This window comes from Phalangium opilio, unplaced genomic scaffold (assembly GCF_054372755.1).
Source record: "Phalangium opilio isolate 3A_F unplaced genomic scaffold, DU_Popi_V2 ptg000002l_1, whole genome shotgun sequence".
Lineage (NCBI taxonomy): Eukaryota > Metazoa > Arthropoda > Arachnida > Opiliones > Phalangiidae > Phalangium > Phalangium opilio.
In genome coordinates, this window is record NW_028324144.1 from 8,248,968 (window position 1) to 8,273,919 (window position 24,952).

Below are 24,952 nucleotides of genomic sequence, written 5' to 3' on the forward strand. Positions count from 1 at the left end.
TTCCGGTTAAAAGTTCGCAATGTTCTCGCCAGCCGGCGCTAGAAGAAAATCAAGGGCCGTGTTTCACACTCAGTAATCAGTCCAGTAACGCTAGTTATTAGTATATCCATGCATGCAGTCACTGGTGGCTCTTAGCCTCACGTTCACGTTCAAACTTGAGAAATAAACTTACCACGTGACTTACTTCGTCTTTAACCAAGCCCCACCCAAATCTTACCCAGAGGTTGCTGATGTATATTCATTGTTGTAGGCCTATAGATTCATGAGACAGTCGATCCTGTTGTAGCTTTGCAAACTTGCAAAATACAACACGATTGTTCCTCTGTTATTACCAGTATAAAATTCTTTGATTTAAACTTCATTAAGTTTTGTTGCGGTTTAATTAATCTTTGGAAAGAAACATTGAGAAGAAATTAAACGACATATCATTATGATGTCGCGCTAGCTGTTGCTATGGTTTCAGCATGGTGAACTGCGGCTCTTCTACGCCAGATGTCGACACTAAAGTGACTGTGACGTCATTGCAATTTCGTATTTTTTTTTTTTTTTTTTTTTGATTTTCAACTCAACTTAATCGACTCAATTTCCACATTTTGAATAATCCACCTTATTCCCTTTCGCCGGAAGTTAGGCTTAGCTCGGGATTCACGGGGGTGAGTAACGGGAAGAAATTGGTCTGTCGTCCGCTACAGTACATATTTTTGGCTTTTGTAGCAGACGACAGACTAATTTCTTCCCGTTACTCACCCCCATGAATCCGGAGCTAAGCCTAACTTCCGGCGAAAGGGAATAAGGTGGATTTGAAACTACCAAAACACGGTAGACGCTACTATCCCTTCAAAATTTTTCCTTAATTGTTTTAATTAGAAAATTAATTAAAATTATCTTATTAATTAACCTATAAATAAATAAATAGGAATTGAATTTTTCAGTTACCCTTTAAAACGCTAAAGGTTTTAATTTTTTACCGAACACGAAAGTGCCTTTGTTTTATAGAAAAATTTACATAAATCTCTAATTCTTATAAGAAAATCTTCACTTTTTTGTTCCCGCACTACAAATATCAAGGAAAAAAACCCCTATGTAAAAAAATTATCTTTATTTCAACTTATTTTTTGTCATATTTGATGCATTATTAGAGCGCGGAAAATAAAGTTTTCACTTTATCGAATAAATCTTTCGAGTCGACATGTTCCGGAAACGCTTCGATGGCTTTCTGGACTGTCGTGTAGCAACCTTGAAGGTCTCCAGTTTGCTCAGCCAAGAGAGCGTTGTTGTAAAGAGGTTCGAATAATTGATAAGCCAGATTAGTTGAAGTTTGAAAGAAAGCTTTCGCCTGAATGATTTGAATTTTTTAAAATAACTTTTAATGATGGCTAGTGTTTTAAAACTTATACTGATGACGCAGTATATTTATTTAATCATTATACTAGGCCTTGGTGTAAATATCAGTTACCTATAGTTTAGTAGTTGGACTTATTTTTAAATTCAAGAAGTTGGGATTACTGGTCCTCGGAACCAGTTAATTCATTGCAAACTGTATAGCAAAACTAATACGGGACCAGTTTATTATTTTGCACACTAAGGGAGTTACTGGTCCCAAGGACTAGTTTAAATAATATTCTAATTTCCCAGACTGCGAGTTCCTGATTCGTCCCGACGTTTTCCCGAATATTCCTCCCCCATTTCTAGCGTCCCACCAGACTTGAGTCGTTCCAAAGTTGCTTACTTGCTGAACTAATTAGCCTTATTCCTGATCAGCGCCACCTACCCATAGCGGCGACTTTGAGAACTACTGTAATCGGCAAGCCAACCAGATGTCGCTAAAAATCTGGTGACGTCACTGACGGGCACTCTCGGAGTCTGACCAAAAATTAGCCCGGTTTATTTTATTTAAAGTAGCTCGCCAAGGCTTAGCTAGTAGCACTACTTTAAAAGCTCCAAAAGCGCCATAAAATAGGTTTCTACCTTTTCAAATAATGACGCTGAAATTAACTTCAACGAGCTTTAAAGCGTGCTAATTTTTGGTCAGACCCCGAGAGTGCCCGTCAGTGACGTCACCAGATTTTTAGCGACATCTGGTTGGCTCGCCGATTACGGTAGTTCTCAAAGTCGCCGCTATGGGTAGGTGGCGCTGATCAGGAATAAGGCTAATTTACTGACTGATATTTACACCAAGGCCTAGTATGATTAAATAAGTATAGGGCGTCATCTATTAACGGTTTTTAGAATATCGGTAAAAATGGATTTTAAGGATTTTTCCTATTAATTTGAAAAAAATCTGTTAATTAAGCTGTAACAGATGCCAATCTCATATAAATTTGTGCCCATCACTAACAATTTTCTTTCCGTGCCTATCAAAAATTTTCTTGAAAATCCAAGAATGATGATATATTTTTTACCTGTTCCGATCTTCCTCGGGCCATTTCAATGACCCCAAGGTTGTTGTACGACTCAGCGTGATCATTATTAGCGACTAAAGCAAGACGAAAGCACTGAGATGCCAAATTACGATCACCAACACCCTAAATTATTTTTTAAAAAAAATTGAATTTGGTTCTTTGAGAACACGAACGATAAAAATAATCACAATTTTAGGTATTATTAATTAATTTGAGGACCTGCTAAGAACTTTGGGTTCTGTTTAACCACGAGTTTCAAGGGAGAATGAAGTCATGGGAATTAGTTCAAATGTTTTAGTTTCAGTAGCAAACTATCACTGACATCTATTTTATACCGTTGCAAATTTTTTTTATCAGTACCAAATGACATGATTAAAAAATAGCGTGATGTCATTAGCTAATAATTAAAAAAAGGCAATTTTTCTCGACTTTTTTAGAATATCGGTAAGAGGTTTTTCCAATAAATCGGAATATACAGTAAATTAAGCTGAAACCAATACCGATCTTAGATCAATTTCTGCCCATCACTATATAAAAACAATTTGTTCATTGGAAAATAATCAAAAAATGTTTGGCTAAGAAGAAAAAAGGTGATGAAACACCTTGAATCTAAGCCACGCCCCTTTCCACCTAAGCTTACTAATTTCAAGTACTACGAGAGCAGTCCCACTCCAATCCATATAGTCTTTGGATTATGGCGTTGCACGGTGTTATGCTGTAATATTTCATCTAATCACCGCTGCTGCCATCTTTCAGTCGCTTTAAAGGGACTGTATAGCAGGCATCAGCGGCTGGGTAAAAATTATTTGAAATACGTCAGAGGCACGTGACCGAGGAGAGGCGTGGTTCAAAGAAGCTTAGTTCGTTTCATTTCGAAAACTACCACTTCATGGAATTGGCGCTGCAATCTTGGTAAAAAACAAGGACTAGATGTCCAGTTCCATTCCATGAAGAGTCTTTGTATCTTGGCATCACGTGATGTCTGTGACGTATTTCAAATAATTTTTACCCACCCGCCGATGCCTTCTTTGCAGTTCCTTTAAGACAGCTCAATTTTAAAGTAAAGCGCGGGTCACGTGGTTCTCCTACAAGTTGACTTTCCGTAGCCGTAGGAACTCCAGTTTTTTACTGGTTAATTTTGGCCAATATAAAATTTCCAATCTTCATTCTCCCTTTGAATAATATTGTGATGACGTAATTTATGAATAACCCGGGCCCTTTTATCAAAGTTAGGAAAAGTGAATTGTAAACAATTGGTTGGTTTTAGTAAATAATCTTATTTCCACACTGAATTAAATAAATGCTGATATAAAATAATGTATTAATAATAATAATAATTGGGAGGGAGAATTTTTTTCTACCAAAATCATGATTTATATGTTCTAATATTCCGATCTTGGTTAGAGAATAAGACAATCTTACAATGGCAATCTGTCCTATGTTGTACCATATGTCCGCTAAGGTATCATCCGACGCCATGTTTAATGCCCTTTCAAAACACGTGACCGCTAAATCGTACTGCTGCGAATGGAAGCAGCATAATGCCAAATTATTGTAGAGTTCCGCGTTGCATATTCCCATTTGAAGTAATCGTCTGTTTGGTGCAATAAATTTATTACTTTCAAACAAACGGTATTAATGATTTCGAGTGAAAAACACACTTTTTGCGGATGGTCATTGTATTAGTGTTACCAATCAGAGATCAGCTGATTCCCATCACTATAAGCCTAAGCATAAGTTTATAAGATATGTTCAATATGTATGACCATGGATAAAGAATGCGCGTGAGGAAATTTGTTTTCACTCTACAGAATAGGCAACTCCCTAGTATCTCGAACGACAGCTTATTCTGTATATACTCTGTTACAACATCGGTTGTCAGCACGCGCAATGCTAGGTCTCTATGCAACTTAAGTTTGTGCGTGCTGACAAGAGACAATAAACTTCAGGATCTTCAGGATTTAAAATATCCACGAGTTTTTTTAGCTCGAGTGCACGGACCTTAGTTTCAAATGCGTGTGAAATTGCCTACAACCTACTACATGTATTTGAAACTACGAGCTAGTTCGAGAACGACAAGCCAGAATTGACTACACTCGGTTAATTTTGCAGTCCATCACCCCAGGCGTCTATCTAAATCTATGACCTATGCCACTTCATGAAAGCTCCAGTTTGTAACCAATGACAAACTTATGGAAAACATATCTTATGAACTTATGCTATAAGTAATAATACAGATAAGCCATAACTGCCACTAGACATTGGATCCAATTTGGTAACAATGACCTTCCACTAAATAAAACAAAATCTTTATAAGTACCTATAAAATCTTAAAGCAATCTCGGGCTGGTCAGCGTAAAAATGATGCAGGGCTATACAAGCGATGGCTTCAACATGAACGGCGTCATGTTGCAGAACGGCTTTGTAGAACTTCACAGCAACATTGAGATCATTCAGTGCCTAATCATTAACACGTGTGTTAATTGTTGAGCTCAAAATTGATTTATATTAAAGGGCTCCTTCGGACCCTTAGACACATGGCCCCGCGGATTTCCATCCCCTCTTCATAGACGATCTTCCTCAGTACTCTCCCTCTCTCTGGCTAGGTAGGGGGGTTCGGAAATCCGCGGGGCCATGTGTCTAAGGGTCCGAAGGAGCCCTTTAAAGCATAAGTTCATATTCAAGATATGTTCCATAAGTTTGTCACTGGTTACTGAGATCTTGTCATGAAGTGAAACGTCATAGATTCTCGTAAAACGAAGCCTGGTGAGGGGCTTTCAACAGACTAAATAGAAGGATGGACTGCAAAACCGATTGTAGTCAATTGACACGTCGTTCTCGAACTATCTCTCAGTAAGTCTCTAGTATGACGAAGTGTAGGTAGTGCCATACTTATGGAACATATCTTATATACTTATGATTAAAGGGATAGTATCATAGTAGTGTATAATTCCTTCATTAACTTTTAAGACTGAAACATTTTTTTTTTTCAATAGAATTTAAAAAAATCTTTGAAATACTAAAACAAATATTTAGAGAAATATACCTGATTTTAATGATAAAAGATAATGGGCGACCTGCGGCACCGAAACTCTCCCAATTTACCTCGCGCACGCACCTACCATTTGCTAGGCGATTGTTAAGTGCTGCCGCGTAGCGCCGTTGTATTTGTACGAGAACCTTTGAGAACCAGCTTCTATTTTTAAGACGATTTCGTACTGTACAACTACGAACCAATGAGATAAAATATATGTATTAAACCTAGAGTCACAACGTGGGATCTCGAGATCGACGTTTCGCCATACACTTCTTGTCGAGCATGAATCTTTATCAAATACGGGTGGCGCCACCTATTAATCACTTGAAGAACATTTTTTTATTACCGTGTGCTGCAATAATCAGCGTAACAAGCTGTCAAGATAGTTTTTTAAACGTGTTAAATAAAATACGAGAGTTAAATAAAAAACTCTAGTCCTTTTTAATCTAATAAATAGATGAAATAAAAATCATAACGATGTTTCTGATTGCAAATAAGCAAGTAAAAGTTGTAATTAGTTCCGCTAGAGGCTCCCAGGTGGCGCCGTCATGTTTTGATTAACGTTCTTGATAAAACAATGTGTTTCGCGGTAAGCCGATTTGAATTGTAACTCTAGGTTTAATACATATACATTAAACGCTACTTAAACGCTGAGGATGCTGGGAGGACTTCAGTGTCGTAGGTGGGGGTGCAGAGGCAACGTTATAGGTATGGGGTTACCACTTCACCCCTCTCTCCTCGATCAAGATCGTAGGCTAAACTATTCCCATTTTGAAGTATTTCAAACTTGATTTTGGTAGTCGAAATTAAACACTACTATCCCTTAAAAATTACCTCGTAAATTCTGGCAATATCAGTTAGTAGCGCCGTTTCTCCTGGGAATTTTTCTAAACCATTTTTATAAACATCAAGAGCCGCTAGAGGTTGGTCGAGTCTAATGTAAACCTTTAATAAATAAAATTTTATATTAAAAGACAAATTGCAAAATTCGGAGGAAAATGTTCAAACATTGAAAAAAATTGCAGTATATTTTAAAAACTAATTAAGTAATTAACCAGTTTGGACAAAGACGAGAAATATACGCTATTTTCTGAGCGCGAATATTTTTCGTCCATTTCGAATCGCTTAATCGAATTGTCGAGTCGAATGTGAGATTTTAGTAATGGTCAATTATTTCAAATTTTTATGGATAGTCGCTAAAAACTTCAAATAATAAATGTGATTTCGAATATGTTTCTTGAGGAAAAAGTCTAGAATAGGGACTTGGCAATCCGGGCTTAACTCCGCCCCCAGCGCCATTATGGCATGTTTTCTTTTTACAGAATGAAAGCTATAAGCCCCTCCTCCTGTTTTTTAGCACTAGTGGAAGGTAGCGTGACGTTGCATGACTTAGTACTGCAAAGTCCCTATTATAAAATATTCGAGAATAAATTGGACCCCTAAATTTTTGTGATAGATGGCAGATGGTAGCTATTGTCAGATGCCAATTTCTCATTGCTTTCCAATGTACTAAATTTTGTTGAATTATTACATACTTTCCCTAACCACAAATAAGTTTCCACTATTGGTTGTTGTTCAATTGCCGATTTAAATTGTCTTTCAGCATCACGGTTCATTGAAAACCTAAAAGATTTTGAAGTGTAAATTTATATAGTTTAATACGCGTGGCACAATTTTACAAATTTAGTTGACCTCATTGCGTCATTCCGGTATAAGTGCAGTTTTCGAGCACTTTTTCAAATTGAAAATGTAGTGTTCAACACCCTCAAATAGATCAGAAACAATAAAATTTGTTTGTCCGAAAATATTTGGTTATGAAAAAAAAATTAGAAAAACATTTTCTATTAAGAAGTTTAGCCTGTCTTCATTTATATTTAAAGGGAACGAGAAGCTTCGTTTGAAAAACCTCTGAATTTTATAACAAAAGATAGAATTAATTTCTGTGAATTCAAAAATATCAAGCTTTTAATTCGCCGATTTCTGGTTATTTGGCAATATGCATTTGAAAATGCTTCATTTGAAATTATTTGAAATCCCCTTTTTATGAAAGGCTAAAACGTTTCCCGTAGGCTGACGTCACAGATATATTTTTCACGCGAGATGGTGCCACTCTCTCCGCTATCAGACCCAGAGTTTAGACTGGCGAGAAGCTCGAGACGCGTATAAGATTAGGATTCCCGCGCTTTTTTTCCTCACGTCATAGTGATGTCATCAAACGGGCGAACAAGCTCGACAAGACAAAATATTGATATATCGAAACTGATTTTCGTGATTTTTCAATGGATTTTAAAAATAGAAAATTTGGTTCAATTATATTAAAAACTTGATATTTTAAAAGTAGAGACTTGAAAGTGTAAGATAATACCACTTTCGTGGAAAAAAATATGATATGAAATTGTAAATTCGCAATCCCTTTATCTAACGCTAGGGATTGTTCACTAACCGTATTTCCCATGTATTGGTATCCCCAACTACATGTTCCGAATTATTCCTTGATTCCCCTATTCATTCCCTAAATTTATTGGACCAAAACGGATGTAGATATAGCGCCATCTCTAGGCAAAATAAATCGTTTTTGCGGATTTTAAAGATGGCCGCGCCAAATTTAGGCAGGATTTGAATTTTGACGTCATAGTACACGTTTCTTATAACTTCCAGTTAGGGATAGTAGCTGCTGCTAGGGGGCCTTTGGAACATGCATACTTTATCTTTTAGGGGGAACGAACAGTCCCGTTGAACTTTATTTTCAAATTTTAAAAAGTGCCTGGTAAACTGCACATATTCCAGCTTATATCAAATAAATTCTTACGCATTTTTAACTATTATTTAGTTATATTTATATAACACCTACCTATAATAACATTTTCCCAAATTTAATTTCCAATACCAATCTTGAAATTTACAATACTGGGTTGCTTGAGCTGCCAAATCTAAAGCCTAAATTGGAAAAGATAAAGTAATAATGGATGCCAAAAACGTATTTTTAATGTGAAAGTTAATTACGTGTCTAGCATCATTCTCATGATAGTAAATGTACTCGAAGAGGGCTTTAGAAACAGTCGGAATTGCAGCGTATTTTGACAAATTCAGTCTTCCTAAGTTTATGAAAGGGCCATCCGGTTGAGATAACATTGAAGCCTGAAAGTCGATCATAGAATAATCTAAATTTATTAATGGCCAAGATGATGGACTCAGGTCCAGTGGGACGCTAAAAATGGGGGATGAATAGTCGGGAAAATGGCGGGTGGTCTACATTAGACGAATCAGGAAGACCACCCCCCATTTTTCCGACTATTCCTCCCCCATTTCTAGTGTCCCATCGGACCTGAGTCGTTCCACAGTTAGCGGGCCGATTTCCCTCAGATTACGGACCCATCAGTGGTCTCTAAATTACTAGTGAGGGAAAATATTTAAAGTAAGTCTTGGATGTGGCTAAATTTAAACAAATGTCCACCCATAATCGAGGGGTGGAGTTGACTGACACTCTAAGCTTATCGAAGGCTAGTTTTAGCTCCTCCCTCATGGACGAGTTCTGATTGACTATTACCTTTGGCAAGGTAAAAATTGTGCGTCAGGAGCCGAAACTTATCTTATAAACTTATGATCTGATATACAGCTTACATAAATGATAAAAATAGGACACAAAATGTTTTGGCAAGTCCATGAAGTATAAAATTTGAATATCATTACTAAAGATTGAAAAATAGTGCGCTTTCAGTTGAGGAAGGCGCTAATTCAAACGGAATACTGGTGGGTTTGAATGTAAAGCGAAAGCTGAAACACACCAGTATGGCCGCCAAAATATACCACTGACCTAAGTCTATTAAAGGTCAGATCACTGTTGGACAAATGTGAAATATTTATTATGACCTAGCTAATCTGGTGTCTCTCGGAAATCTCATTGGAAATTTGTAGGTACTTACAGTTCCAAGCCTCGCGAATCTACCAGAAGCGCTTGTAACTGGTCTAGCGGTTCGAGCTGTTCTGGACGTTCTCATAGCTTGCTCCATTGTGCCAGGTCTACCACTTTGGGTTCCTGGACGGACTACTCCAGAAACAGGTCTACCCGACTGGGTAACTGGTCGTATAGCTTGACTGGTCCCGGTTGATTTAACCGGCGTACGGAGAGACGTTCCAGGTCTGGCCACTTGCGCTATCGCGTTTTCATCCATCAACAGTTCAGCTATTCCTTCCTCATCAGCTTCCAAATCATCCACGTAAACTTGTTCCGTCAGTGCTCGCATTTTTAGCGTCCAAACTCCCTTTCAAATGAAATCCAAACTAATAATTGATAAAATTTTCTTAACAATATTAACATCTTGGCCAGGGTGACTGAAACAATTTAAATATGTATGCATAGGCGGCGTTGCTTCATACATAAAAAGATGAGATTTTGGCTTAGTTCTTCAAGTTTGAAACTATAGGCAGTGGGCAAAGGGGTGAAAATCTCCCCTACTAAGCGTCAGACCCTCACTTATAGAGCTATTTCAATTCGGGGGGAAAGGAAAGTTTTTAAGGCGGGGTTTCGCTAGTCCCCGCCTAGGCGTCATATTGTGCGGGAAATTTAGCATAGAGTTCTTCAGCGGCCCGCACGGAGGGAGGGTGAAAACCGGCTCCGTTTATTGGCAGGCCCAACTGTGACGTTTCCCCCCTTCAACTGATATAGCTCTATACCAATCAGGAGCCTTCCCCCACTAGCTTTTAACTCTGTGAAGTTTGCCGCCATTTTGATGGAAAGGGGAGGAGTCATCTTAAGCCACTCCTCTCTGGCAGCTCCCTATACACAAAATTAATGGAAAACGTTTCATCAATCTAAATCCATTAAAAAGGGTTTGTCTATTTCGTTCTACCTTCACCTAAACCAAGAAGTGATATCTAGTTCATTAGGAAGAAGGTATAAGATGCCTAAGAATTCTCGCGCCATAGTCCCAGTCCCCCTTTCAAAATACAAGGGGGGGGGGCGTAAAAGTAGGCCGGGCTATTTCGCCTCTCCTCAGTCGGAAAATACGTATAGTAGTTTTCGTCATTCACGTCGCGTTGACGTGAGTTTTCAAGAACAAATGAGATAATGCTGGTTATAATTTAGAGGCGGGGATTAACTCCGGACCTACTTTTGGACTGGAAATAAAGCTGGAAATGTGAGGAATTTATACCTTCTCCCTAATAAACTAGATATCACTTCTTGCCTGAACCTAAACCCTATAAAAATTGCAGATAGGTTTTTTTTTTTCATTTTATCCTATTAGTGGTGTGATATAACTAATCCCTGGTAAGGAACGCCACACTGATGTTTACTGATATGCAATTTAGTGTCCCTTTAGTCTCGCACATTAAATAATTTTTTTTGACTGTGATTAAAAAGACCTAAATTAATGAACCCTTTGGCAGTATTAATCAATCATTACCTGATCATAAGGATTCTTCTCGAGTATTTCAGTGCACAGAGTAACGCAGTTTTCATATTCTCTCTTTCGAAAATAACTTAAAGCTTTAAACAAGGGATCGACAACACCAGTTTTAGTCGGTACATTTTGATTTGAGTCCATCTTTTGCACCCGCTTACAACGCAAACTGGAAATACACTAAAGTTTATTTTGTAAACAAACCGTTACTATGGTTTCGATTCTTTCGAACATGTAGACCCACATATAAGTCTTAAAGGGAGATTGAATTGGTTAGACAACCACTTTTTCATCAATTTAGATTGATAAAATAACATCAAAATAGTTAAAGAACGCTCTCCGTTAATTTTAAATAAATTGTAATTTATGCTAATGCAAATTTATTTGAATGGAACGTATTTTTTATCGGAAACCTATAACCAATTGGCGGTAATTTGTTATAAGCATTTGAAATAAAAATACACGCTTCGTTTATCAAAAATGATTTTTAAGCTTAAACAATAGCGACGTGATTTAAAAATTATCTCAAATCTAAAGAAAACCTTACTTTTTTGAGAGTTTAAACTCTTCTGATTCCAAAAATATGCTTGATTAATATTTAAATATGAAGGAAAACACAGAAAAAACACTTTGAAAACTTGAAATTTGGGGGGCAAAAGCAAATTTGCGGAGAAGATTTTTGGCGGGTTTTCTCCTTGCTACGTCACTCACGGCATCTCGCGGAAAAGCCAAGCGCGCGCGCGCCCGAGACTCCCGAGCAGGGCCGGAAATAAGAAAAATCGGTTATAGGACATGTGCCCAGTGACCCCCTGTTTGACTGGAAAATTTATAGGACATTGTCCACTGGAGTGTGCAAAAATGGTGTCGCTTCTCCATAGTCAAGGTATTAAATCTTCGGAAAATTTATAGGTCAAAATGTCCAGTGACCCCCTTAGTTTTTAAAAAAATTATGGGACATTACAAAATTTTATTGGACAATGTCCAGTGTCCTGTGCTTATTTCCGGCCCTGCTCCCGAGTCCCGACGATTCGGGCTTGCTACTTGTAAGACGAAAGTTCACAAGAGTTTAGTAGTTTAGAGATTTTGACCAAGTTCAACTTTTAGGCCCCTTGTGTTTATTAGAATGAAGAAATCAGTGAAATATCGCTGTGTCGCTCCAAATTGTGGAAATAATAGTAATACCAATCGAGAAGGCCAAAGGCTTACGTTTCATTCTTTTCCAAGTGATATTGAACTAAGAAATAAATGGTTGGCAAGCGTGAAAAAACCAAATTTTAAGCCTACAAAAACAAGCAAAATATGTTCTCTACATTTTGAGTCCGAGTGTTTTGTACGAAACAGAGATGCTGCATCTAGTTTCAGTGCTAGCTCAGTTCCTGGATTTCGTAATATATTGCCAAATGTGGTACCCACTATTTTTGACTTTATAAACGAGCCCTCAATGTCACGAGTTAAGGAAATGGTAAGATGTTCTCATTAGATATATTATAATAAATTATATTCATCATCTAGTATTTTTTGCCAGGAATTTAGTCTTCTAAGAGTAAAGGTAGAAACGCAAACTCCTAAAAATCTTGGTGTTGAAAATCAGTCAAAAAAAGTTCAAACTGATGAACGACTTTGTAGGATTGTGTCTCATAGAGGTGAAAATTTAGGCCCTAGCTCGATTGCTATTCTCAACCTATAATGAATTTATACCTGTTTTCAATCAATTTCAAATCTGTAGTAACCCAAACTGACCCAATAAAGACTAAAGAGGCATCTACGCAAACAGACGAAGATTTGAATTATCTACATGAGACCAAGATGACGATTACAAAGAGGAAGAGGAGGAAATCCCAGATGCTGGAGAATTAATGAGATCCCAGCTACACTCCTTCCCAATTATCCGAAGATGAAGTCAATCTGTATGAGTTTATAATTATTTGAAACGAGTGCCTGGCGAAAAAAGTTCTTGATGGAATTTTACCATTTGTGTAGTTCACGTCAGAGCGAACAAAGATGTCTTCTCGAGTCCTTTGCAGGGGAAACCTAGCTCTTTGCTTGGGTGGGGATGGAAGATGCCACAGTCCCGGATTTTCTGCTAAATATGGCAGCTACTGTTTCTTAGAGAGTTCCATTAAAAAAATAATTCACCTGGTTTTGATACAGGTAATCAATTGCCACGCCTGTTGGACAACACCTGAAGAATTATAAATATAATGATTCTTGTTTTTTTTTCCTATAGAGTAGTCAAGTAGCTAAAACAGTGTAGCGATGGAACTCGAAGGACTAAAAAAGGGGCTAAGTTAATATTTATATGATAAAGGTATGACTGTGGCGTATTTAGTTACGGATAGACACAAGCAAGTAAGGCGCTACTATCTCAAGGAAAACTATCCTAGAACAACGCATTTATTTGACTGCTGGTACTTATAGTGAAATGTAAGAATTAGTTTAATTCTCAAATTTTCAATCGAGCATGGATTAACTAACGCTAGGGATTGTTCACTAACCGGGTTTCCCATGTAATGCTATCGCCAACTACATGTTCCGAATTATTCCTTGATTCCCCTCTTCATTCCCCCAATTTATTGGACCAAAACGGATGTAGATATAGCGCCATCTCTCGGCAAAATAAATAATTTTTACCCAATTTTGGGCAGTATTTCAATTTTGACGTCATAGAACACGTGATATTTGGTCCAATTTTCTTAAAACTTCCTGTTAGGGATAGTAGCTGCTGCTAGGGGGCGTTTGGAACATGCATGCTTAATCTTTTGGGGGGGAACAAACTATCCCTAGCATTAGTTAATCCATGAATCGAGTAAGTGAAAACTTTTTTTAGCCCTGAAATCTAAGATTGCTCAAGCATGGATTAACTAACGCTAGGGATAGTTTGTTCCCCCCAAAAGATAAAGCATGCGTGTTCCAAACGCCCCCTAGCAGCAGCTACTATCCCTAACAGGAAGTTTTAAGAAAATTGGACCAAATATCACGTGTTCTATGACGTCAAAATTGAAATACTGCCTAAATTGGGCAAAAATGATTTATTTTGCCTAGAGATGGCGCTATAATTACATCCGTTTTGGTCCAATAAATTGGGGGAATGAAGAGGGGGAATCAAGGAATAATTCGGAACATGTAGTTGGCGATAGCATTACATGAGAAACCCGGTTAGTGAACAATCCCTAGCGTTAGTTAATCCATGGCTCAAGCGTGCGGGACAAAAAAATACATGCGAGATGTTAAGTCTTGGAGTAGAAGTATACAAAATCATATGTATTGGTTGGCCAATTCCAGTGGTGGAGATGGTGAACTCATGAAATCTAAATGGTTATCTGTGTTACGTCATGTCACTAACCAACATAAGGATCATGGAATGCCATACAATGAGTGCGCCCAATGAGAGTTAGACGAGGAAAGACCCAAATATTGGTTGGAATTAGGTTTGTTATTTCGATGAAACACAACAAGGCTGAGTTTATGCAGTGCGTGACATATTTACTAAGAACTATTTCTAAGATCTTTGAAGATAACTATAGTTTTAGTGTTACTTACGCCCGTTACATTTGAAAACCGCTTAGCTAATAATCAGTATTTTTCCAGGGAAAAACCTTTCCTTATTTTGCAAAAAATTGTGAAGTCTCTGCAGGAAGATGTAAAACAAATGTCATCAGTTTGCCAGACTTCATCTGTTGAGGCCTATCACGCTATCGAACGACGGCGTTTTAAGGAAGAAAAATAGTTCTTTGTTTATGACCATGACAAAAATAAAATTTTTTAAACAAAAGTCAATTTATTTATTTCACATTTGAGGTCTAGGACTACTTCCTAGCCTATACCGTGTGTGAAATTATCAACAAGAAAAAAAAAAGACAACTGATAAGTACAAAAGATAAAACCCCTTCGTCCAACTGACACAGCAGTGATCATAGAAATCACTAGCGGGAACCAAGTTGTTCACTTTGTGCAAAGAGAGTATAGGGGAGGAGTGGAAGCTCCCCCGCTCCACAAGGCTAAATTACAATGTTGCCCCTAAATTATACAAGTGGTACGAGGGAGTTTCCGGCTCAGTCGCGCCACCTACGATACCATTTAATGTCTCAAACGGAAATATATAGTGCTAAATATTGACTTTACGTCGGTAATATGGCGCCCTACTATATTGTTTGGCACACAATCGCTCCACCAACACCAGGTTGGCAGTTATGTCTTTGGACATCTGTCACAAAGCAAAGAGAGTATAGGGAGGAGTGGAAAGAGGGGAAAATCTTGTTGCTCTTTTCTACCGCGCATCTTCAATGCGCAGTACCGAGGCATTTCCGTTTGAGACATTAAATGGTATCGTAGGTGGCGCGACTGAGCCGGAAACTCCCTCGTACCACTAGTTTAATTTAGCCTTGTGGAGCGGGGGAGCTTCCACTCCTCCCCTATACTCTCTTGAGTATATCACGTGAGCGATATCTAGAGAGAAAATTTCTCCTTACTACGTCATCAAACGAAACAAAATTTTAACTAGGCCTTTTTACAAACACTGTACTTTGATTGCAATTTTATAAATTGCTACGAAACCAAATAAAAAAGTAAACATATCATAATAAACTAGATTTTTCAAGGATTTTGTCGCATTTTAAGTTTGTGGGTGACGAAAATTATGTCACTAACACTTTAACATGTCAACTATTGTAACTTTATAAAAATTAACGGAAAATGTTGGCAAATTAAGTTTTGTTAACGACTTTGATGTTAGAACATTAATAGCCTACAAAACAATATTTCGAAGGCGGGTGTAAATTTCGTAGCGCCATCTGTCGACTAGCGAAGGATATATTAAATTTCAATCATAAAGAAATGTAAATGTTAACAACCACCATGCATCCTAGAAACACTCTAATGGCGGAATTAAATCGTGAATGATCCCTCTGTCAAGTACTGACCGCGCTCTATACTGCTTAACTTCCATGATCGGACGAGTATTATCATGGTTTAAGTAATATTTTAGTTTATATCTACGCGTGTAGATGGCGCCACAAGAATTTAACCCTATAACACACGCTTAGGGACTCCGCGATCGTGCCGTATTAAACCTTGTAAATTCAATAATTTTTCTATCATCAATCTAAAACAAATAGCCGGTGTCAGACCCCTTCATTCTCCCTTTAATGTCTATTCAAGGTCTATTATTATACTAGTAAGTCAAAAAGCAAAGGCTACGCTCAGAGTAAAAGGTTAGAATTTTAATAGTAGAAAAGATATTTATGTTGAAATTACAAAAGATATTTATGTTGAAATTACAAAAACTGGTTAACATATTCGTAACACACTTTAATGAGAAACAAATTCTTTTTTTCTTTAATTAACTCTTGTAATTCGGGCATATTTGAAGTAACTTCGTAGGGAATAACAAATCTTTGTAAATCCACCCCTTGAGAACTGGCTAAATCAACTATTTTGAAAAAGAGGGTTTCTTTCACTGACTCTAAGGCATTATCAGTATCCAAATCACTCCAGGCATCTCTTAAAATTAATTTACCCCAAATATTTAACCTCAACTCATTAATTCTTTCTTCCGACAGGCTTTTTTTGCAATAATCTAGCAAATCTAAAGCTTTTTTGAAATCGTATTCATTCGCATTAACATTTTCGTCGCAAATGTACATTTCAATTAGTTCTTCGGGCTTTAAAACTCTCATAGTCTCAGAGTCCATATCGAAAGTTTCCAAAATTGTCGCCGGTAGAGTTTCCTGATGCAAAAGCAAATTCTGTTCATCGTTAATAATGTTGAGGGCTTTTTCTTTGGCACTCATACTCGTGTCACTGGCTAAGATGGAAAGCTTTCCCAAACTGAGGATGGTTTTCTTTTTCGCCATATATTTAGTTTCCTCCAGAGCCAATTTTTTCAGTATGTTGTGAGCGGTATCGAATTTTCCCGTGTTGATGTGATGTAACCAGCTCAAGCTCTCGTGATCAGCCAAGAATTTCGTTAACTCTCCGTGTTGATTTGTGGGTTGCGATAGTAATTTACCCCTTTTCCCCTCATCAAGATACCATTTGAATAAGAAATCAGCGAACCCTTGCTCGGAAAATTGCGTCACGTATCTTTGCAATCTTTCCTGGTTATTAATTTTTTCGCATAGTTTGATTAATATTCCGAAATCGCAATATTTTTCAGCCAAGGCCATGGCTCTTTCGTGTTGGTTCGCGTCTAACAATGGACTGATTAGGTTATGTCTGTCCCTGATATATTTTTCATTAACTTCTTCGTAACGGCTCTCTGATTTCCGTAAAGATTCTAATTGGCATCTGTAACCATCCAATATAAGATCGGCCATCTCCAACGCTTGTTGGAACAGGAGAGACTGGTCAGTTTTTCCGGAAATAGATTGAAATTGATCAACTGTCGTTAAATATTGCTTAGTTAGAATGGTTCTCAAGCCAGAAACTCCTTCCGTGGAAGTCCATGGAATATATTCCAAAGAGAACTCGCTTTCAAAAATCTGGTACATTTGAGTACTAGACTGGCGGTGTTGGATTACAGATTGCAAGGATTCTATGAATATCAAATTGATGGTCGAGATGAATGATAGGGCTTCTTCTTCATTCATGCTGGGAAGTTTTTGTTGCTCCATGTCGTATAGTGAGAGATATATTTCATCTATACTAGCAATGTCCCGATAAAAAATATCTTGAGCCGTTAACTTGTCAGAAACACTGACATTCCTAGCATCTACGATGCGTTGAATAGCGGCCTCTAACAAAGCCACGTGCTGGTTGTGGAGTTCTTTTAAGCTCAAAGCAGCTTTCAGCTTTTCAGCGTGTTCGCAGAGCAAGATTCTCGTCTCCATCGGTGTTTCTCGGACGTTAATTTGATACAACTCATTCCATAATCCAGTGCCTTTCAAAAATTTCACTAGTAATTCGTGGGCCTTCAATTTATTGTTTAGCTGAGTTTGCAAGATGAGAGAGCCAGAGTAACTCGATTTATCTTTGGCCGAATCAGCCCATCGGGGATCCAATGATGGGTAGTCGTTAATCATCTCTTCACTCAAAGCAACCACGGCGGTATCAATTTTAGAATCAATCCTCGGACTTTGACCACCGTTTTCTGATAAAAACTCTTCTTCAATTATACTCTGACATTTGACCATATCATTTCGGCAAAAGAGTAAGAACGCCACTCTTAAACGAGACGTTTTATCTTCGCTTACGCTTAGTTCTTCTAAATCGTCTTCGAATGTATTTTCCATTATGGATGAATTCATCATAAATACGTTATCGTCTACGTTAACAATTGATAAAATTCCATGAATGTTGGAAAAAAACAATGGCAAGTTTTCGCAAACTCCAGAGCCAATAATTTTATCTTCGTAACTCATAAATTCGAGGACACTGGCTTCTCGAGTAGTCAAAGAAACGCAAACAATTTTATGATCATTATAAAAGTAAGCGGTCTTGCTTCGCAAATCAGGTAAGATTAGGCGAAAATTCATGGGTCTTTCTTGCATATCTTCATTCCGATCATTGAATCTTTCGTTAAACTGTTCCGTATGTTTAATCATTGTAAAAGAGACGACAGTTCCGGGGGAGTCGCGATCAATAGTCAAAAAAGCGTAGTTGATTTGTTGCGAACTTTGAGGGTTGACACTGGCTACTAGTAAAAATATTCCATCTTCGGATAACTGAGTGTCTATGATCCAATTTTTTAAACGTTGTACGTGAAGGCTATCTTGACACGAGAAAGCTTGGAGGAATTCGTCATTAAGGATTCTATCCAAATCGACTTCGTAGAGTAATTTTTCAGGTTCATCTGCGATTAAAAGCCATTTTTGAAGGCTGTTTCCGACTACAACGTAGATTTCTTTGGAATCTTCATCGTCACTATCTTCGGCGAGAACTCGGGAAAGCTGTTTGGTTTCCGATGACTGGTTTGGGACTGCTCCAAATATAAATGAAGAAACTCGACGTCCTAGACCTGCCAGGATCCCTTGAGGCGCCCGTAATATTTGCGTTAAAATTGTATGCTGCCCATCTAAAACTGTAGGTATTAAATGTACGAGGGAACTGGTAGTAGTTGCTAGAATGCAACCCAAAGATTGCATATTCGTCAATGAGTAACATTCTTGCCCTTGTAAATCCGCTGATGATTCTGAAGAGGCAACTTCGTGAGCTATATTGGCCCAATATCTAACTATTCCTTCGGGAGAAACCGCGATAGCGGAGGGACTTTGGGTCTCTTTTAAACTAAAGACGCTAACAAGTTCGGCTTTGTGAGCCAAATCACTCGGTGGTAGAGTGAGCTCTTTACAGAAAGTTACTGAATTTCTTGAACCCATATTTTTGAACTTCCAAATGAAAAGGCGCCGATTACAGACTAGCCAACCCCAGCCAGTTTCGGAGAGTTTAGCGCTGACTTGTACGTTTCTGTCTACTAAAGTCAAAGCCTCCGTGACTAGAGCTGGCAGCGTTGTCCCATATTTTTCGAGCTGGTACGATGTACTTTCGGAGACAAGGATGGACCTTTGCGAAGTCAGTGACGAGTTTAAGGTGCCTCCCATTGAGAAACCTCTTGATCTTCTGGAAGAACCATAGGGTGACCCAGCACCACTTTCGATTAACGAAGCCCCAATTGAAAAACGTCCACCAAATGCGCTTCTTTTTCTCGATGATAACATTTTACCCGGCGTGTGACTTCCACTTCGTGGGTTTGAAGGAGTGGCAAACATTTCAAGCGCTGTTTTACTAATCTATTTATAACAAAAATAAATATTTTTCTATAAAGACTTTAAGGACAATTACGTCTCGAATGAGAATAATAAATATTTAATTAAAAACTTAACCCACCGTTGCAGATTTCACAAGGTAATTCAAAGGACAAGATATAATTCTTTTTTATAAGGGAAAAAAATGCCAAGGGGAAGATTTAAATTTTCCGGATTAACTTGCTTTTAGTTCAAAATGGATCCTTTGAGTTCCGGTGCAGTGATGCCAGGTGGGAAAAATGGAATTTCCCTTTCCAAAATTCCAATCCTTAAAATTTCCCTTTTTGGACCAAAATTTCCCTAGTTCAGGGCTGCCAGATTCCGCGCATAGAAAACATAGATGGGCACTATCATATCATTTGATAGTTTTACCACTTGATACGATAGAAAACTAAATCTGCCCCTATCAAAGTATCAATTTTGATAGTTATTTTCGAGAAAAATTTGAATTATAATGATCGATTGAGTTTGATAGCTTAGAAAGTGCACTCGAAGTTGATATGATTCATTGATTCGTTGAAATCTTCTAGAGAAAAATATCGATTCTCAACGTGATCTGGCTACTAACCCCATCTTTTAGAAATCATAAAAAATGATAGGCATTATTCCTTGAGAAATAAATTGATTCTTTGAGTGAGTTTATTTGGCGACATCTGTTTTCTGATTTCATTTTAAAAAATTATGTGCTAATCTTTGATAGGCAATTTTGATAGTTATGAAAATTTCTGGAAAGATAAGTCGTTTTTTGAATGATATCGAAGTTTTTAATATATTTGAACGTTAGCAAGTGTAGGTTTATTCTATAAGAAGATTCTGTACTTGGTGGTCGTTATAACCCTCTCAAACAAATAAATAAAAATAAAATAAACGATGGTTCAACAGTTCAAACTGTGAAGACGGAGCTTCTTGTATATAGAAGCTCCGTGCTGTCACTGATGTGAACGACTACTCGAGGAGGAAGAACGATTCCACGAAATCATCCAAACGTAGAATTAGATAAATTAAAGTGTAGATTTTCTGATTTTTATTACCCACAGTTTTAATTGCAATTTTTGCCTTCAATTATTATTAGTTAACCGTTTATAGTAGATGGTTTAGATTAAATCAAGGGCGAATAATTTGAAAAAGTTTGGATAGTAGCTTTTGAACTATAGACAGTTAAAAGTCAAACTTGAGAAATGAGATTATGGAAATTATATGAATATATGAAAATATTAGAAATTCTACAAAATCAGGAAATATCAGGAATCGATTAAACAGAGTAAAAGTAGGTAGAGCCCAAATCAGTTTGATCGAAAACAATCAAATTTAAAGTCCGGAAATTAAATAATCGATTAATTTAGTCGTTCCTAAAGATTTCAATTTGATTTGATAGGCAAAAAATCTATCTAACAATGAGAGCCAATCTAACATATTGAAGGAAGATTTGATAGTTTCACCATCTATGATTTGTTGAGAGGGAAAAAATCTATCTAACAAATAATGCCCGTCTAAAATATAGCTAGAAGAATTGATAGTTTCGCCAAATATGATAGTTTGAGAGGAAAAATATCTATCTAACCAGCAGTGTCAGTCTAAAATATAGCCAGAAGAATTGATAGTTTCGCCATCTATGATAGTTTGATAGGAAAAAAATCTATCTAAGGAGGAGTGCCCAACTCTGATAGAAAATGATAGAATAATAGAGCTATTTCAATTGGGGGGGGGAAAGGAGAGATTTTGAGGCGGGGTTTCGGTAGTCCCCGCCTAGGCCCCGTATTGTGCGGGAAATTTAGCATAGAGTTCTTCAGCGGCCCGCACGGAGGGAGGGTGAAAACCGGCTCCGTTTATTGGCAGGCCCAACTGTGACGTTTCCCCCCTTCAACTGATATAGCTCGCGTGACAACTGTTTTTAGCAATGCATTTTCGTAACGACCACAGTGTCAGTTATTTAGCAGACGACTTTCAATAATTCAATGTTTGGACTTAGTAAAAACAGTAACAGGGCTGCCATCTAATGTGAATCCAACGCAATTAATAAGTCAATTTCATGAAGTTGTTTAGTTTTTTATGTTGAGATTGATGGTTTTCAATAAAATATTTCTTCCCGTGGAATTTCCCATGAAGTTGTTTAGTTTTCTATGTTGAGATTGATGGTTTTCAATAAAATATTTCTTCCCGTGGAATTTCCCTAGATTTAGCAAATTTTTGGTGCAATTTCCCTTTTCCCTTTTTACCGTTTTTAGAAGTCAAAATTTCCCTAGATATGGGAAATTTGCCTCAATCTGGCATCACTGTTCCGGTGTTCCACAGAGCATAGCCACCTAGATCTTGAACCATATGCTTTTCTCTTACCTTGAACAGTGTAGGAAATAAGGCGGTGGCACAGGGCAAATGACCAGTTTAAAATTTGCCTGGACCAGTTTAAAAATTAAATCGGATGGGGGTCAGTGGTCCACGGGACCACTAAGAAAATTCAAGGGTAATCAGAGTTCAGATATTAACTCAACTATTTTAATTATCCACTTCTTGAGTTTAGCAGACGACGTGCTCTGGTCAATGGTCATGGACCAGTTTATTTATTACAGGCCAGGGGTGGGGGTTGCTGGTCAAATGTACAGTTTAATAAAAATCATTATTTTTCACCCTGACCTTGATCTTAAACCACAGTCACAGCCCAGCCCACTTGCTCCGCGCTAATCCCGTTCTATCAGAGCCCACTCGATCACTGCGTGCCCTATTTCTAGCCGGAGTTACTGACCAGGCTTTGCAATGGTTATCCCATTATCTAACTGACCGCCGCCAAAGAGTTGTCCTACAGGGTCAGCACTCTCCCTGGGCCCCCATTGAGAAAGGTGTCCCCCAGGGTTCAGTTTTAGGTCCACTACTCTTCAATGTATTTATCAACTCCCTCCCTAGTGTTGTTAAATTTTCGCAAGTTTTGCTATTTGCAGATGATACGAAGCTTTCATCCCGTATAAAATCCCTATCTGACTCCCTAAACCTGCAAACTGACCTGGATTCCGTAGAAGCTTGGGCCTCTGAACATGGCCTCAGCTTCAATATTAATAAATGCGCTGTACTTCACCTAGGATCCTCTAACCCACGGTATACTTATCGTCTCTACGGTCAACCTATCCGTGCCACCCTATCTGAATCTGACCTGGGTGTTACAATGGACCCATCCCTTAAATTTACCTCCCACACCAATAAAGTCTCTAAAAGGATTTATTCCCTATCAGGCTTAATTCGTCGTAATTTTAACAACCGCTCCCCAGCCCTCATTAAAACCCTCTATAATGCATTGGCCCTCCCTATTTTTGACTATGCCTCCCCTATTTGGACACCATCTTCCTCCCTTGGTATTACTGCCCTACAGAAAGCCCAAAACAAATTTACTAAACTAACTCAAAAATTAGATAAACTCCCAGCCCCTTCTCGATTAGAAAAACTTAAAATTGATCCCGTCATTATCCGCCATAAAATTAACAACCTATGTTTACTTCATGACTTCTTTAATAACAAATTGGCACTTAACGTTGAAACTTTTTTCCACCCTGCACCGTATCCCTCTACCCGTGGACACTCCCTTAAACTTGCAAAACCACGCGCCCTGACGTCTATCCGCCAACATCATTTCACCCACACTGTTATCTCAGATTGGAACGCACTCCCTGAATCTATTATTACCATCTCAGATAAATCAAAATTTCGCGCTAAGTTATCGGCTCACTTCAATAATACCCCAAATTGACCTGTAGTCATACCGTTTTTTACTTTGTTACTTATCTTTTTTCTACTTTGTCACTTATTTTTTTTTTTTTTTTTTTTTTACTTTGTTACTTATCTCTTTTTTTTTTTTTTTTTTTTTTTTCTTTTTTTACTACTGTATAACTAAATCGTTAATCTCTGTATAACTAAATCGTTAATCTCTGTATAACTAAATCGTTAATCTCTGTATAACTAAATCGTTAATCTCTGTATAACTAAATCGTTAATCTCTCTCGGTTGTACTAACCAAGCTCTAATGGCTTACCTGTACTGAACTAAATAAAAAAAAAAAAAAAAAAAAAAAAGCGCTCAACGGAGCAAGCTGCTCCCGCTGTAGAGAGAGTATATCAGGCTAGGAAATAAGACAGGTTTACAGGTCAAAAACCAGTTTATTAATAGCTTGGACCACTTTTTTTATTCAAAACGTGAGGGTCACTGGACCCAATGACTAGTTTATTAATTCCTACTTTTATTAAAATTGATATGGGGACCTCTTTAATTATTTTCATTTTAACATAAATTTCGACTCCATGAGTCCAGTTGTGTATACAACCCTAAGCTGAGAGAGATTTTTTTAGAAGAGAGAACGATCACAAGTCTGGGACTAGTAGAAAAATAAATAGGGGAAGGGTCACTGGTCCCGGGACCAGTTTTATATTTAAGACATCAGGGGTCACTGGTCCGGAGGACTAGTTCAGAAATAAACCTTATTTCCAAGCCTGGAGTATATAAAATCCGTTTTTCTGTGAAGGAAATAGGCAGGTCGCATTCGCCTAGTGCGAAGCATTTTTTGACAATAACCAAAATGCTTCGTCCCTTGGTCGCGTCACTTAATTTTTGCTTCGCCAACATTATTATTAATAATAAAGTATTAATAATGTTGGCGAAGGTATTTTGAGAAGCGTGTAGCAGAATTTAGGAATTTGAGGCTTACTTTTTCTTTTAAATTGGGAAAATCTTTACTTATTATAATTAATAATATAATTATTCTAATTATCAATTGATAGTTATTATAAATGTAATTAATATAAATTTAATTATTATTTTTTTATTTTTATTAAAACATTTAAATTAATTAGTTTCAAATTTATTTTATGATGGCGCCACTTGTATTATTCACCGAGGCTTAGTAAAAATTTTTGTTTATTGACCTGATTAAATCATGAAAAAAGAGAATCATAAAATGGACGCCACAACTTTCAAGCAGCTTGGATTAATCCAAGCAAGCAGATTGTGCCTTGTCCTGGTTTTTAATCAAGGCAGTATCACTATTTCAGTTGATATAACCGAAATTAATGAAATAAACAGAAACACTACAACAAACGTGAAAATGTAGATAGAGAATTTAAATAGGCTTATATTTTTTATGAAATAAACCAAATTTTATAATATGCTAACATCACTAGTATCAAATTCACTAATGAGGGCGGCTGGTTTTAAAAAAATCCAAAATAAGGCCCGAAATATATATAACTTTTTTTGAGATTCCAAAAAAGCAAATTTTTTACGGAAATAAGGTCGAAGTATTACATCAGGCAGAACCAACAACAATCACATTTTTCATTTTCGTATTTCGATTTTGGTATTGTGGGAAAGGCTCGGCAGTCTAGAAACTGCTAG

General features: G+C 37.4%; 3 protein-coding genes across 5 annotated transcripts; 1 reads left to right on the forward strand and 2 right to left on the reverse strand.

Annotated features, from left to right (window-relative positions):
* Positions 1 to 1,083: 1,083 nt before the first annotated feature.
* On the reverse strand, positions 1,084 to 11,539 carry BBS8 (tetratricopeptide repeat protein 8). The gene is made up of 11 exons (XM_089850699.1): positions 11,389 to 11,539; positions 10,845 to 11,021; positions 9,363 to 9,701; positions 8,443 to 8,577; positions 8,291 to 8,376; positions 6,975 to 7,062; positions 6,274 to 6,384; positions 4,723 to 4,862; positions 3,825 to 3,996; positions 2,403 to 2,525; positions 1,084 to 1,336 (listed from the first exon to the last, which is right to left on the reverse strand). Exons 2-11 carry the CDS (start codon positions 10,983 to 10,985, stop codon positions 1,136 to 1,138), a joined length of 1,536 nt encoding a protein of 511 aa, XP_089706825.1. The 5' UTR covers positions 10,986 to 11,021; positions 11,389 to 11,539; the 3' UTR covers positions 1,084 to 1,135.
* A 425-nt stretch (positions 11,540 to 11,964) lies between these two features.
* LOC149718625 (THAP domain-containing protein 2-like) lies at positions 11,965 to 14,613 on the forward strand. Of its 3 annotated transcripts, none has more exons than XM_089850715.1 (7): positions 11,965 to 12,303; positions 12,367 to 12,484; positions 12,568 to 12,748; positions 12,822 to 12,992; positions 13,069 to 13,265; positions 14,124 to 14,311; positions 14,430 to 14,613. In XM_089850715.1, the coding sequence occupies exons 1-3, from the start codon at positions 11,965 to 11,967 to the stop codon at positions 12,696 to 12,698; spliced, it is 588 nt and encodes a 195-aa protein (XP_089706841.1). In that variant the 3' UTR covers positions 12,699 to 12,748; positions 12,822 to 12,992; positions 13,069 to 13,265; positions 14,124 to 14,311; positions 14,430 to 14,613. The 3 variants fall into 3 exon arrangements, with proteins under 3 accessions (XP_089706841.1, XP_089706840.1, XP_089706839.1); XM_089850714.1 differs by having other exon boundaries at positions 14,124 to 14,269; XM_089850713.1 differs by lacking the exon at positions 14,430 to 14,613 and having other exon boundaries at positions 14,124 to 14,334.
* A 1,426-nt stretch (positions 14,614 to 16,039) lies between these two features.
* Nup133 (nuclear pore complex protein Nup133) lies at positions 16,040 to 19,823 on the reverse strand. The gene is made up of 2 exons (XM_089850655.1): positions 19,665 to 19,823; positions 16,040 to 19,567 (listed from the first exon to the last, which is right to left on the reverse strand). Exon 2 carries the CDS (start codon positions 19,544 to 19,546, stop codon positions 16,115 to 16,117), a length of 3,432 nt encoding a protein of 1,143 aa, XP_089706781.1. The 5' UTR covers positions 19,547 to 19,567; positions 19,665 to 19,823; the 3' UTR covers positions 16,040 to 16,114.
* Positions 19,824 to 24,952: the final 5,129 nt, after the last annotated feature.

Excerpts from the sequence above, each read along its gene's own strand:
- Nup133 (XM_089850655.1), bottom strand. The coding sequence starts at position 19,546 with ATGTTTGCCACTCCTTCAAACCCACGAAGTGGAAGTCACACGCCGGGT.
- LOC149718625 (XM_089850715.1), top strand. The coding sequence starts at position 11,965 with ATGAAGAAATCAGTGAAATATCGCTGTGTCGCTCCAAATTGTGGAAAT. Across the intron at positions 12,304-12,366 it reads TGTCACGAGTTAAGGAAATG|GAATTTAGTCTTCTAAGAGT; the intron begins GTAAGATGTTCT and ends ATTTTTTGCCAG. Across the intron at positions 12,485-12,567 it reads TAGGATTGTGTCTCATAGAG|TAACCCAAACTGACCCAATA; the intron begins GTGAAAATTTAG and ends TCAAATCTGTAG.
- BBS8 (XM_089850699.1), bottom strand. The coding sequence starts at position 10,985 with ATGGACTCAAATCAAAATGTACCGACTAAAACTGGTGTTGTCGATCCC. Across the intron at positions 7,063-8,290 it reads TTGGGAAAATGTTATTATAG|GTTTTCAATGAACCGTGATG; the intron begins GTAGGTGTTATA and ends AAAATCTTTTAG. Across the intron at positions 6,385-6,974 it reads CTTATTTGTGGTTAGGGAAA|GTTTACATTAGACTCGACCA; the intron begins GTATGTAATAAT and ends TATTTATTAAAG.